Here is a 12,943-nt window from a genome sequence, read left to right as displayed (position 1 = left end):
TTCTGTGGCATTAACCTGGCGTTGAAATCCCAATAAAACTCAGAGTTTTCGACGATTGATGTGCAAACACAACGAAAATCAAAACAGGAGAGCCGGAGGGAGTTGTCGTGGTCAAATTCCCACTATATATACTGATCTGACAAAAATCAAGGTTAGGTCGCTTTGTGAAGAATAAAATTTACTTAGCCAAGAAGTTTCGATCATTAAATAAATATTAGTTTTTGGTTCGAAGTTCATAGATCTTAACTGAAGAAGGCAAATATGGTCTCATTGGTAGTGGTAAAAATACATTTGCACGAAAAAAAAGGTGGGACTTACGTCCTCTCTTGCCCCTTGCAGTCATTAGTTTCTCGTTTTGTTCCCCAATGTCCTTTGTTTCCCCTGAAACAATAGAACCCCGTTGTCATTACTATTCCCTCTCCCAGTTTGCGTTCTTCCCTTTAGCTTTGTAATGATTTTCTAATTCCTCTAAACTAGCTTGGACGTGATTGCTATTGCTTATCCCTGAACCATGATGTGGTTTAATAGTTATCATTATTCCTCAGGTTTCCTGGTCTATGCCTACAAGTGATTTTATAATTTCTCCTCCCCTGACCCTCAAAGCTATTGGTTTACCCTGAGCCTCGAAGTGATTCGCGTAGTTCTCTCTGGCCTAGTAGCGATTTTTCAGTTTGCCCTAAGCCTGCTACTGATTTACGTAGCTCTCTTGAGCCTCGTGATGATTTTAAAGTCACCCTGAGCCTCGTAGTGATTCCCACAGCTCTCGTGAGCCTCGTTATGATTTTAAAGTTACCCTGAGCCTCGAAGTGGTTCCCATAGCTCTCTTGCTCTATCCCGGTTTCAGCCTCGTAGTGAAGTTTACGGTTTCGCCTGAGCCTCGTATTGATTTCTATACGGCTCTCTTAAGCCTCGTAATGATTAACAGTTCCTCTGAACCTTCTAGCCATTTCTACGGGTGCGTTCTTTCGATGTGTTCTGGATCAGAGTCGGTTATCGAAAATCACTCGGACCATAGTGAATCAAAGGAACGATAAATCCAGTCTGGTCACGGTTTCATCGGCCGAGTGATCTCGCATCATTGATCCTGACCCGGAAATGAACGCACCCTATAGCTCTCTAGTTATTTTATAGTTTTCTCCCAGCCTCGTCGTTATTTAATAGTTTTTCCTGAGTCTCGTAGTTATTTTTATCACTTCCCCTGTGGTTTAGTGATTGCTATTTTCATGGTTTCCCATCATGCGGCCACCCTCATGGTTTCCGTTGCTTGCTCAGAACCTTATAGCGATTGTTTTCTACCGTCGTTGTGATTTCTATTTCTCCAGGTGGTGAATTCCTTTGTTGTCTTTTCCGTCGAAGTGGTTCCCGTTGTTTTCCCTGAGCATACATGAAGTAATGACTTCTTTTGTTTGCTCTTTTCCTCGTAGTAATTTGCGCCGTTTCCCCCAAGCCTCGGCTTTTTGTTAATAAATCCGTATCATGAGCCCTATCGGCCTGTAAAGGAAACAGTTATAAAGATAGCTCATAGAATTAAAGGTATTTTTTTAGTAATGAAGAGAAAGCGTGTTAAAGGTTCTTTTAGGTTCACTCGTATGATTCACAAATATGACGCTTCAATTGGGCATTGTTTAACTTGCTCTTTAATCAATTTCTGTTCAGAGAAAGCTGTTATTAATTTTACAAACAACTGACCTCCTACAAACTATAGCTTGGGGTCACAATAAGTCAGTACCTATTCATTTTCTTTCATAGTATTGTCCACCCACTCGTTTAGTTCCTGCACTTTTGCGTAGACACCATAAGCATTTGGTTGAGCGCATCCAACCCCCCAGCTTACAACCCCGGTCAGATACCAGCGCCCCTCGTACAAACAGCTCAGCGGTCCACCACTGTCTCCTTGACATGCGTCTATTCCTCCTTTGGGAAACCCTGCGCAGATCATACGGTCTGTTATCTTCTCTTTTCCATACGCCGCCTCGCATGTTTCTTTGCTTACAAGCGGTACCTTGGCCATACGCAGCATTCCCGCTAGCTCTCCGCCCTGCTGTGTTCTTCCGAAACCAGTGACATAACATGTCGATCGTTCGTCAAACTTCGTGTAGCTGCCTGGTAAACAGACCGGGCGAATGTACACGTTGAAGTCAAGTGGTGCCTCCAGTTTTAGGAGGGCGATATCATAATCTAAACTTTGGGGGTCGTATTGTGGATGCATTATTATCTTCTTCGTTCTGATCGAGACTTCTTGCTCTTCTTTGTTGGCTTTGTCAAACTCACCCAATACAGCAATCAGCACGGTGTCGCTGTTCACCCTGAGCATGTCGTAAACGCAATGAGACGCCGTAACAACCCATTCTTTGTTTATAAGGGATCCCCCGCAAAAGATGATGTCGCTTGGAGTACGCTTTAGTCCTGTTTGCCAAGGCCAGGCACCAGGATATGCCACCTCGCCTCCAACAATGCGGCTTGGTTTTCTCACCCCACAAGTCAGGGAAGACCCTGTTCGTTCAGGGACTGTCGGTGGAGCTTCAGTCGGAGATGATGAAGGAGGAGTGGGAGAAGGCAGGCCTAGAGGCAATTCAAACATATACAAGTATGACTGAGGTCAAATTAGAATAATAATAATAATAATAATAATAATAATAGTAATAATAATAATAATTATTATAAAATAGTAGTAATAATAATGACAAATAATTTTTAATGAGGAAGCCTACGTCACAAAGTGGTTTACAGATTAAGATTAAAGAAAAGCAAATCTAGGAAGAATGACCTGGATTTTAAAAGAAACTAATATATAACTATATAACTATACGAAACCAGGAATGTAAAAGTATTAATAGATGAGAACAAAAGGAGACAATATCTTGACTGGGTTGAATTCATTGCAAAAGCAAACTACAACGTAACTCTGTTTAGAAATAGTCTTAAGAAACACGATCTTAGCCACTTGCGCAATGAAAGACACTACTTTGCTTTCTTTACCGACAACATACAAATAGAAAGCAGAGCTAAATGGCAGGTGTACTTATAATAATACGATGAATTAGCTATTCCAGACCCGAATGGATGAGATGATTCTCTAAGGAAACAAAGTACAGCGATCAATGGTGGGTTCCTATTTGCTATTATATATTGTGGTATATTTTTGTGGCCAATCAGAGACAAGGATTCTACTGGATCGGGGAATTGATTGGCGGTAAAGAGTAGCTCTCTAGCTCTCTCGTTCGCTCTTGCTAACTTTAATTTGTTCACACTGCTTAAATTCCTTTCGCTTGACTTCCTCCTGACTTCCTCCTGACCCCCTTATGTAAGTTATGTACCCTGGGTCTCCGAGGATGGGGTTCCAGTATTCCAGTAAATCGTTCACAGTTTGGTGCAGAAGCTTGAAACGACCACTTATCTATAGAGGGGAACTAACTCACAATAATTCCAGAAGTAGCAAATAGGATTTTCAGGTCAATTGGCCACATGCAGCCCGAATCTATGCCACGTTATGTTACTACAACTTTTGACGGTAAAGAGGGGCACTCGACTTTCCAGGAACACAGGGCAACAAAGGCCAAGCTTGATTTATCGAGCCTGTGCGAGGGAAAATTCAGTGCGATCTGGCCATGGAATCCATTTTGCCCTGAACGCGTTTGATAAACAAAGTATCCGACCTGGCGAAGCTGCAGGTGGTGCAGCCTTTGCTCCCATACCTGTCTCTCCTGATCCGTTTGTTGCCGGACTCACCGCTTGTGGGAGCTCTACGAAAATAAAGTTCCAACGAATTTTCTACTGAAATTACATTGCGGTATCTTACAAAACTAGAAAAGCTGCTAGTGTATTGCTTGTAGAGTTAGCTATCAACCTTTTACAGGGTCAGAATGAGAGTGCGACGTAAAATTAACCCGCCAAAATTTGGATCAACTCTAGCACACAGGAACTTGGCGTCCATATTTATATCCTGATAAGTAAGCTGTTGTTATCTCTGACTAACATGCTCTAATACCTGCATGGCCTATTTTTTTGATGGGTCTGATACAGTCTTTTATTGTCTGCATACTGTTTTACGACGGCATACTTGGTGTCGGTTACATGCAAACGCAATATTGCTCTCCTGCGTTTTCTCATAGACCGGATACGACATTTACTTCACTGCAGAGGAACTCACATTCTTTTGCGACTGAACTTTACAATATTGATGTTTGTCTAACTGTTATATCTCCGTCCTCAGTAGGGGAAAGAGTCGCAATCATTTGATGTCTTTTTCACAGGGGAATTTTAGGTCCAAGGAACGTCTTCATAAAATTTAACCGCTCGTGAGCACCGTCGTGATCAAACATTACCCAAACATCGAAACAGAATGCGTTCTAAATATCATATCACATCAAAGGAGAAAAGAAAAGAATATTCATTTACTTTGCACAACTTTAGTGATCTTTATTATTGTTGTCTCTCCTGCGTTCGGTTTTTGACCTGTACGAAAAAGAAAGAAAATGATAAAGAAATACGGTGTGTTACTGTATTAAGCGGACCCCATATTAAGAGGACACTAGCTTGAGTCCCAAAATTTTCTTCCTACATTTATTGTAAAATAAACCTGCATTCAGCGGACACCTCTGTTAAGCGAACGCGGACACCCGTATGAAGCCATTTTGTTGCACAAAACCTGCAGTAAGCGGACACTTCAAGGGCTTCTTACTTCTGAAAGCTCAGCTGAGACTCCTTTAACATTGTTCAGCGAAGTCGTTTTAAAGCTAAGTAGATTATTCCACATTCAGATGCATTGAATGACTGGACATTGTGCTATGAGCAGTCTTTGATCTTACACTGTGTTACACCGTGTTACGAAAGGGTTAATAATTAACTATTATTGCACAATATCTTAGAACCTGCTTAGAGCGGACACCCTGTATTAAGCGGACACTAGTGAGGGTCCCAAGGGTGTCTGGTTAATACAGGTTTCACTGTAGATATACATTGAACACTTTTGCAATTACATATTTCGGAAGTCTTAATCAGTTTAGACTTATTAAACTGAAACAACATTAAACATTCACGCGTTTTTAGGTTTTTAGATGAGCTCAGTTTTATATTACAGGGTTCTCATGCCCAAGAATTCTTTTCCACAAAGACAGCTTCCTTGCGTCTACGCCCTTTTAATTTGATGTTAAACTAGCTTCCTTAAACAACATAACGTCATCCTCAATATTTACCTTCTGCATCCAGTGACGAGTTTCCATAGCCTGAAAGTATGAGTTGAAATCGAAGTAAATAACATAGCTATTACATGAGAGATAACAAACGATTCTTCAAATGATATAGAAAATTTAATTTACTGCCAAATGTATGACACTTATAAAGTGGCAAAGATTTTTATGAACCAACCAAAAATAATCGTAACGTGCTTGGAAATTTGAAATGAAGGAATAGATCTTGCAAAATGTTGTCAGGTTACAACTTTCGAAGAAACAGGTCGAGAGCGCAATCACAATGTTTTTTTTTTGTGGCTGGGAGATAATGGGATTTGTTATAATGTGGCAGGCTACGCAGGTTTAAGTTTTATTGATAAACAATGCCTGGAAAGGAACATTAATTTGTTAATTAAACTCTGCATGGAATTTCATTGGAGAATTTTGAGGAAAGCCCTCAACGCTATCAGTCTAATATAAGCAACGGATTTACCTGTTAAATCCATTGACGTGTTTTTACCTAAAAATAGGTTAACACTTATCATCAGAAGCTAAACAACCCTTCTGTTTTTTTTACTAACATATATACTTCAAATGTTTTAGCCAATCCTGACTAATTTTATTTAATACTCATAATACTGATTGATTTACTTTTCAATTGAAATTGAAGAATGATTGTTTCAAGGATAACTTACTTGGTGGACTCACGTTCTGAAGAAAGGCCGCAGGTCCTCCTGTACTTCCCATGGGACTATATCGTGCTACCACTATCAGGCCATGTTGATCGCTGCGCGCACTACCCACACCTAGTTCTGCTGTGGATTTCCATACAATCTAGAATTAAAAGAAATGGGACAGCTATGTTGGCAACCCAACATTTGGCACCTTAGCGCACTATGAATTCGACCTAATCGATACCTAAATTTAAACCAATAGATAATGAATTGGGCCTGCAGCCTGAAATTTTAGCTAACTAAATTCCATGGAACCGGCTCGGAGAATCATGAAATGCAATAAGTTTGCCTTTACTCCAGTTTTAGCCATAGGGATATAATAGGAGGCAGTCGCTGGACATGGTTCGTGACTCAGCGCGTAGGTTGGGAACATTTCCTATGGTGACTGACTAACCCGATCCTTGAACGACAGTCACGGCCAAAGACCCCACAGACATGATGATACCGGTGCTGATGCTGCTACCTTTGCAGTAGCCTTTCCCTTCGCATCTCTTTGCATCGGGTTCCGCATTCAGCCACAGGGAAGACAACAAGACTGCAAACAAAAAGAAAAAAAATTATGGCTCTTTTACCTGATTGAAGTGACGGATGGGCTGTCCTACAGCAATTGCAGCTGCCTTCTGAAAGTCGTAGTTTTTCTCTTCGCTGTACCACTTCTTCACTATATCTCCGCAAGTTATACATCCTGGATTTTTAACGGCTCCATGGCACTTATCGACTGCCTTGGCCATCCAAGCAATATTCTCTCCTTGTCCCTTAGTGATGAGGTCCTGGTAATCGTGCTCCGCTCGGTCCCTGTACGCCAAGCTTTCTGCCCATTTTTGTGCGTCCCTGGCCAAGGACTCTGACCAACATAGAGCCGATGCATTGTGCAGGGCTCTTAACTGATTATGGACTCGTACGCATTCTTTGTCGAAGTCATCATAAGCTTTCCCTGTTTAAAAAGAATCATACTTCACTTAAATTACATGTAACTAGATTATCTTTTGTTTGCATTTGAAGTTCAGAGATGGTATTGATAGGTTGATATGATATTGTAACACTAGTTACCGACTTCCTCGAGAATTTTTTGAGTTTATTACAGTGTAGTTAGTTTCACCCCTACCACTGGCTAAACCATCCAAGATATTCTCATAAATTTATAAAATACATGGAAAAAAGTTAGGAAGGGGTAAAAAAGCCAAACGTCCTGACAAAATAAGGAAAAGTCGAGACGATTTCTTTATTAAGTCATTTTACTTTTTGCTTTAAAACTTTTTTAAGTCACTAAACAATCAACACTGCTTGCACTAGTCGGTCAAAATGTCACCATGGTTCTTTTGACTGATAACGTTTTTGGCGCGAGTGCTTTTCCTCACCTTCAGTGACGAGAGTGATTAACAGCACAACGATCTTTAGAATACCAAAGCTTATAACGTCCATGTCCTGAAACAAAACGCCCAAACCAATAAACATTAATTCAGAGTATATACCCTGAAATCCACACGCCGCCCTTCGCTAAAAACGTGTAGGAAAAGAGAGGAATAAGCTTGGCAAGATACCATCAAAGTAATAATTTTGGATTCAGTTGCCTGTTTAAATTATTTCCCGAATTAAAGCAATAAACATTGTACATTACTGTTAGTAGGTGAGCAACCAAATTGAAATGATTGTTTTAAGTAAAATCGTCGTAATTTCAGAAATCGGGAGTTTTCACTACGAATTCCTGATTCACTCTCTATATGTTTGGGCAAAACCGGGTTACGCGATATTCAATATATATCGGCAAAATGCCTCCCTTTCGGTGAATGCAAAGGTACAAGAAAGAAAAATTTTATCACCTGCATAAAGGATTTGTCCTTTTCTCTTTCCAGTGAAGTAGTGTATGTCTGCTATCTAGTTTTGCGAATTTTTGAACTTCTTTACAAACAGGTGGTTGTACACTTTGGGCGGGGCTAGGGACAACTTTTTTACGGATAAGTGTGTTTCCCTTTCCAGTAAAGACATTAATGTTTTTACTTTTTTAAACGAGCCTTTGACCTTGTTGACTAGCAGGTGATAGTGCACTATGGGCGGGATCAGGGGCAGTGTTTGGACGGAATTCCCTGATACTCTTGTCATGTTTCCCATAAAAAATTGAAATTCGTGGAATGGTGAACAAATCGCTGATCTAAATTGGATCCTTAATTTGAATTTTATACAAATTGCAGAAATTTTAGTTCGAAACTGTTACGATTGATCTGTTATGATTGAGTTCAATTCTGACAAACATGAATTCTAAGGCCATTTGGTTCGTGTACAGCCTTCACCTGCTGCTCTTCCAGTGCTACACAGAATATTCAAACGATATAATCTTTCAGTTAGTGTTTTCACTCAACTGTCTACGGAGGGGTCTTAGAGCAGGGTATTAAAGAACTGATTCGGTTTGGGGCGATACAAAACAAAACTCTTTCTGAAGTTCTTTTACGCAACGTCATATGTTGGCTCTACCAAGTCTGAGAGTATCAAGTCCTTCATTTTTTTTTATTTCGCGAAACAGAATTGGGAACCAGTGAACCAGTGAACCAGTGAATTATCATAATCACCTATTTTGGCAATAGTTTTATCATAAAACATCCAAAGTGTTCCCTAGGCCTACAAATCAGTTAAAAAACAAATTTTAAGTGCTGCTGGAGTTGCATTAGTGGCTCTCCAATGACTGACCTGCTAGACTAACAGCTAATTACGTTATCGTTTAAAAGCTCGAAGGATTGAAAACAGGGGGGGGGGGGGGGGGAGAGATATATAGAATAAAACAAAGTCCGTAGAAAATATAATATACTCAGTAAACGGTGAAAATCATTTTACAATACTGCAGTGGGATTTTAATAAAATCAAATATTGTTTCTAATACACGCAACGTATACTTCATTTCAAAAGGCACTTGATTATACTTTATTTGAAATGTCTTTTATTGATTTCTTCTCATCATTCTAAAGTTAAATACAGCCCTTTATCATCGTCCATTCAGCTCAAGTTGGTCTCTGTCGTTTCGCTCTTCACGATATTGCGAATCCACGGCAAGAAGTCTTTCACGTTCGAATAGACTCCATACGCACCAGGCCTAGCGCAACCAACTCCCCAGCTTACTATCCCTTTCAATAACCACTTGCCATCGCGCATACAAACCAGCGGTCCTCCACTATCCCCTTGACAAGCATCGATGCCTCCCTTAGCAAAACCCGCGCAGAACATGCGTGGTGTTATCTTCTTTGCTTGGTAAGCTGCTTGGCACTTTTCTTGAGGTACTAGTGGTACATTGGCTTCTTGGAGTGTGGAAGCCACGTCCCCACCCTGCTCAGTGACACCGAACCCAGTGACGTAGCAGTTTGTTCCAGGTTTGAAGTCGACGCTCTCCTCAGGGAGACAGACAGGCTTCACTATCTTAGACAATTTGACAGGATCTTTTAGTTTAAGCAGCGCAATATCATAGTCTAGAGTTTCTGGGTCGTACTGACCATGTAGAAACAATTTTGACACGTTTGCTGTCACTTCTTTTTGGTCTTTCTTTTCCTGGTCGAACTCTCCCAGCACCACTTCAATATGCGGTGTTTTTCCAGGTGCGGAGTATTTTGACATTTCGTATAAACAGTGGGAAGCAGTCGCCACCCACTGGGGATCAATCAGTGAGCCACCACAGAAGATTTTTTCTGTCGCAGATCGCTTCAGACCTGCCTGCCACGGCCATTGGCCCCTTGTTGCTTCAATGCCTCCCACAATGTGACTTGGCTGTGACTGCCAAGCTGGGGTTGATGTTTTAACTGGATAACCTAGAACATAAATAAAATTAAAGATATAATGACCTTTTGCTGAACTTATTGGTTATGCCAGTTTAATTTGTGATACAGTCCTCTTTTACTCAGTAATTATTGGTTCCAAATCTAACAATAACAATGTACTTACTTCTGAATTTGTCGGCTTAATTTTTAAATGAAGACCAGCTAGTATCCCTTAAAATAAGGAGATCTTACCACTTTCAGTCCTACCCAACAGTTTACCTTTACATGGCGCCTGAACTGGCGGCATTGGTGGCCAAGGAACATGCGGAGGCGTTCCGTTACAGGCTGAATCAGAAAGAATGTTAAGAAGGATAAAATACAAACACAGTCACTTTGATAATAAAATTAAATAGAAGATGAATACAAAAAAAAAAAAAAAAAAGACAAAAAAACAAAAAAACAGAGCGAAAAACAAGTTCGAACAATACCTCCGAAAATCGTGAGTTTTTCTTGTGTGATGAGGTTTATAGCTTTGTAAGAGCATTGTTGTATTTTACCAGTGCTGTTGGCAATGGTAAGGTTGTTTGGAACAGTACCTTCAAATACGAATGAAATTTTAACATTTTTAATAATCATATTCTGTGAAGACAAGCGACTTTTTTTATCTTACAATAAACGATGCAGCGAACGAAATGGTATAGCAAGCGTCATTTTTCGAAAGTTGAAATCTCAAACCGCTGTAGTGTTAAAGAGCTATTGCAGCTTATCTACGGACTGAATTTTAAAATAGGATTCTAAACTATCTAATTTTCAAATCGAATTATGTTTGGAGTACTTGATTTCAGCGTTTTTTATTGCATTTAATTTGAAATCGGGCTATAAGCATCGTAATTAAAATAGAAATTACCTGAAGCAATGTGAGGGAAAAGGACCACAAAAGACAGGATCAAGAACGGAAACATTTTCCATCTAAACTCCCAGTACGTCTACTCTTATTTGATATCAAGGGCGTGTCTTACTTCATAAAACGACAAGTCTTCACAGGTTGTTTCCCCGATGCAATTTCAACTCCACACGTAATGTAGTCATATATCAATTGAAAATAAAAAAAAAATAAAAATAAAACCAACGAAAACTGACCATTTACAGCACGTAAGCGTCATTTGTTGAAATTTATGAAAACTTTATTATACCGGGAAAATATATACATTCACTTATTGTCATTAAGAATAATATTTTAATGGTGCAAAACGGCAAGACGTCCGCAGCAAAGTGAAAAATCACATAAAAATACTAGGGCATGAAAATTTGATTAGGTAATTGACCTCCAATTCGATAGTTAAAAAATCTGGCGTTTTTAGCCTAAGCTCCGCGTGGGATACGCACAGTTAGATTTATGTATGAGTGTCATGATTAACTCTAGAAGTGTTTAAATGCTGATATTTAAAGCCATTTTGTTTATATATAGATAATATTGATTTCCTTTTGTACAAGAGGGTATATTGAGGCGCAAGTTCATGTAAGTTGCGATTTAAATTCTGTTCGAAGTTGTAAAAACGATTTCCGGCTGTAGCCTGTTCCAAATCATTCTGCTGAAAGTCCCGTTATTCCGTCTATCCATTTCATGACCGATTTGACGTTTGCATACACTCCATAGCTGCCAGGTACAGCGCACCCTCGTCCCCAGCTCACCAGTCCTTTTAAATACCAGCTGGAGCCATCCTTGCAGACCAGCGGCCCTCCTCCATCTCCCTGACAAGCATCCGCTCCTCCTTCCTCGAAACCCGCACAGAACATTCTTGCTGTAATCTTGCGATCTTCATAAACCTTCTTACAGGCATCTTTGCTTGCAATCGGCACTTGAACGATCATCAGCTTCGCGAACGAGTTATTTCCGGGTTCCGGTGCTCCGTAGCCGGAAACGAAGCAGACCGTTCCTGATTCAAAGTCCGTATCTTCCTCGGGTAGCTTCACGGGACGGATGTACATCAGTGGACTTTGTTCTACAGGATCGGCTAGCTGCAGCATTGCAAAGTCATAGTCTTGAGTGTGGGGATCGTATAACTTATGAACAAATACTTCAGTTGCGTTAGTTAGCACTCCATCTTTGTTCCGAAGATCTTTCTCGCCAATGATGACCTCAATCACTGGTGTTGGCTTTAGGTTCCTCATATAGTAAACGCAGTGCGCAGCTGTAAGAACCCAGGCGCGGCCGATTAGCACACCGCAACAAAACAGGTTTGGTTCATTAGGTCGTCTGAGTCCTACCTGCCAAGTCCAGCTCTCGGGGGTTCCTTGACTGACGGCCTCCATCAAAGCTGACTCTTGCATGTACAGCAACTGATCTATGCGTCCACCTGAAAAGTTAATGGAGCTCAGTGACGGTACCTTGGCCACGTACAAAATTACCTTCAAATTGAAGGAAACCTGAAAATAGTACTTCACTAAGAAGGGAAAACATCACAGAGATATTAATAAACTATAAAGGAACAAAGATGGTTAAGGATGGAGAAGATTGACACCGATTACAAACGACGAACTTGAAAACTTTAGGTGCGCAAACCGTGGAGTAGCTCCTTTGATTGAATCGGAAAACAGTTTCGGAACATTTAAATCTTTATGCATGGAGAACCAGAAACATTATTAGATACATGAAAATTTAAAAGGAAAAGTTGTAGATCAAAGGAAATATTTTAGCGTGGTCCTGTAAAAAAAGGATAATAAAGTGGATGATTAGAAACGATGTGGTTTTTATCGTTTCCTAAGAATTACCGGAATTAACTTAAACGTTCAAAATTATTTATCGCTACCACACATGAATAAAGACATTAAAGAGAAAACCTGAAATACTCTTTATCTGTTGGAAACAACTGTAATCAGTGAAATGCGAGCATAATAAGATAACTAGGTTTGGATAAATATCTACCTGATCTTACTGAAGTGATGAATGACCAGAAAACAAGAATAATATAATACATTTTCAGAGAATACGACAGAAACCCCGGTAACATTATTTGTTCATGGCCAAGTGAAAAAACTGCAGGTGATACCTCGAGGTTATTCGCTCGTAGCTGGTGTAAACGACGCCCACGAATCAATTTATTGTGGATTTGACATATTCAGTAAAGGGAAACTCGCGTTCTCTTTAACAGGAATCTCGTTTATTCGCAGAACAGCTGTGGAAAAGAATGGCGTCAAAATGCTTCTGAGATCGTAATACACTTATCTAACAGCGTTGGAGTCTCTCTTGGGTCTTAAATTCCTAATTTCCTGTATCGGCTTTTAGTCATGAAGAATGCAA

General features: G+C 40.1%; 3 protein-coding genes across 4 annotated transcripts; all 3 read right to left on the bottom strand.

Moving 5' to 3' along the window:
* Nucleotides 1-1,621: 1,621 nt before the first annotated feature.
* On the bottom strand, nt 1,622-7,872 carry LOC110056994 (uncharacterized). 2 transcript variants are annotated; one of them, XM_089293859.1, is made up of 9 exons: nt 7,726-7,872; nt 7,264-7,330; nt 6,478-6,839; nt 5,867-6,005; nt 5,665-5,691; nt 5,196-5,225; nt 4,399-4,455; nt 3,696-3,743; nt 1,622-2,562 (listed from the first exon to the last, which is right to left on the bottom strand). In XM_089293859.1, the coding sequence occupies exons 1-9, from the start codon at nt 7,729-7,731 to the stop codon at nt 1,730-1,732; spliced, it is 1,569 nt and encodes a 522-aa protein (XP_089149985.1). In that variant the 5' UTR covers nt 7,732-7,872; the 3' UTR covers nt 1,622-1,729. The 2 variants fall into 2 exon arrangements, with proteins under 2 accessions (XP_089149985.1, XP_020619223.2); XM_020763564.2 differs by lacking the exons at nt 5,665-5,691; nt 7,726-7,872 and having other exon boundaries at nt 7,264-7,375.
* Nucleotides 7,873-8,811: 939 nt separating this feature from the next.
* LOC110056971 (chymotrypsinogen A-like) lies at nt 8,812-10,782 on the bottom strand. Its single transcript, XM_020763538.2, has 4 exons — nt 10,550-10,782; nt 10,131-10,238; nt 9,922-9,987; nt 8,812-9,693 (listed from the first exon to the last, which is right to left on the bottom strand). The coding sequence occupies exons 1-4, from the start codon at nt 10,602-10,604 to the stop codon at nt 8,891-8,893; spliced, it is 1,032 nt and encodes a 343-aa protein (XP_020619197.2). The 5' UTR covers nt 10,605-10,782; the 3' UTR covers nt 8,812-8,890.
* A 22-nt stretch (nt 10,783-10,804) lies between these two features.
* LOC110056916 (trypsin-7-like) lies at nt 10,805-12,674 on the bottom strand. Its single transcript, XM_089293851.1, has 2 exons — nt 12,569-12,674; nt 10,805-11,999 (listed from the first exon to the last, which is right to left on the bottom strand). Exons 1-2 carry the CDS (start codon nt 12,651-12,653, stop codon nt 11,227-11,229), a joined length of 858 nt encoding a protein of 285 aa, XP_089149977.1. The 5' UTR covers nt 12,654-12,674; the 3' UTR covers nt 10,805-11,226.
* Nucleotides 12,675-12,943: the final 269 nt, after the last annotated feature.

Source organism: Orbicella faveolata, unplaced genomic scaffold, assembly GCF_042242905.1.
Source record: "Orbicella faveolata isolate gen_17 unplaced genomic scaffold, um_ofav_v1 contig_1, whole genome shotgun sequence".
Taxonomy (NCBI): Eukaryota; Metazoa; Cnidaria; class Anthozoa; order Scleractinia; family Merulinidae; genus Orbicella; species Orbicella faveolata.
Note: the sequence above shows the minus strand (reverse complement) of the source record. Positions and strands in the feature narration are given on the sequence as shown.

Coding starts and splice junctions, on each gene's coding strand:
- LOC110056971 (XM_020763538.2), bottom strand. CDS start 10,604: ATGTTTCCGTTCTTGATCCTGTCTTTTGTGGTCCTTTTCCCTCACATT. Junction 9,988..10,130: donor AAAACTCACGATTTTCGGAG/GTATTGTTCGAA, acceptor TTTCTGATTCAG/CCTGTAACGGAACGCCTCCG. Junction 9,694..9,921: donor AGTTCAGGCGCCATGTAAAG/GTAAACTGTTGG, acceptor TTTATGTTCTAG/GTTATCCAGTTAAAACATCA.
- LOC110056994 (XM_089293859.1), bottom strand. Junction 6,006..6,477: donor CCATCCGTCACTTCAATCAG/GTAAAAGAGCCA, acceptor TTTTAATTCTAG/ATTGTATGGAAATCCACAGC. Junction 5,692..5,866: donor TCAGAACGTGAGTCCACCAA/GTAAGTTATCCT, acceptor ACCTATTTTTAG/GTAAAAACACGTCAATGGAT.
- LOC110056916 (XM_089293851.1), bottom strand. CDS start 12,653: ATGTTACCGGGGTTTCTGTCGTATTCTCTGAAAATGTATTATATTATT. Junction 12,000..12,568: donor CATCACTTCAGTAAGATCAG/GTAGATATTTAT, acceptor TTAACTTTTCAG/GTGGACGCATAGATCAGTTG.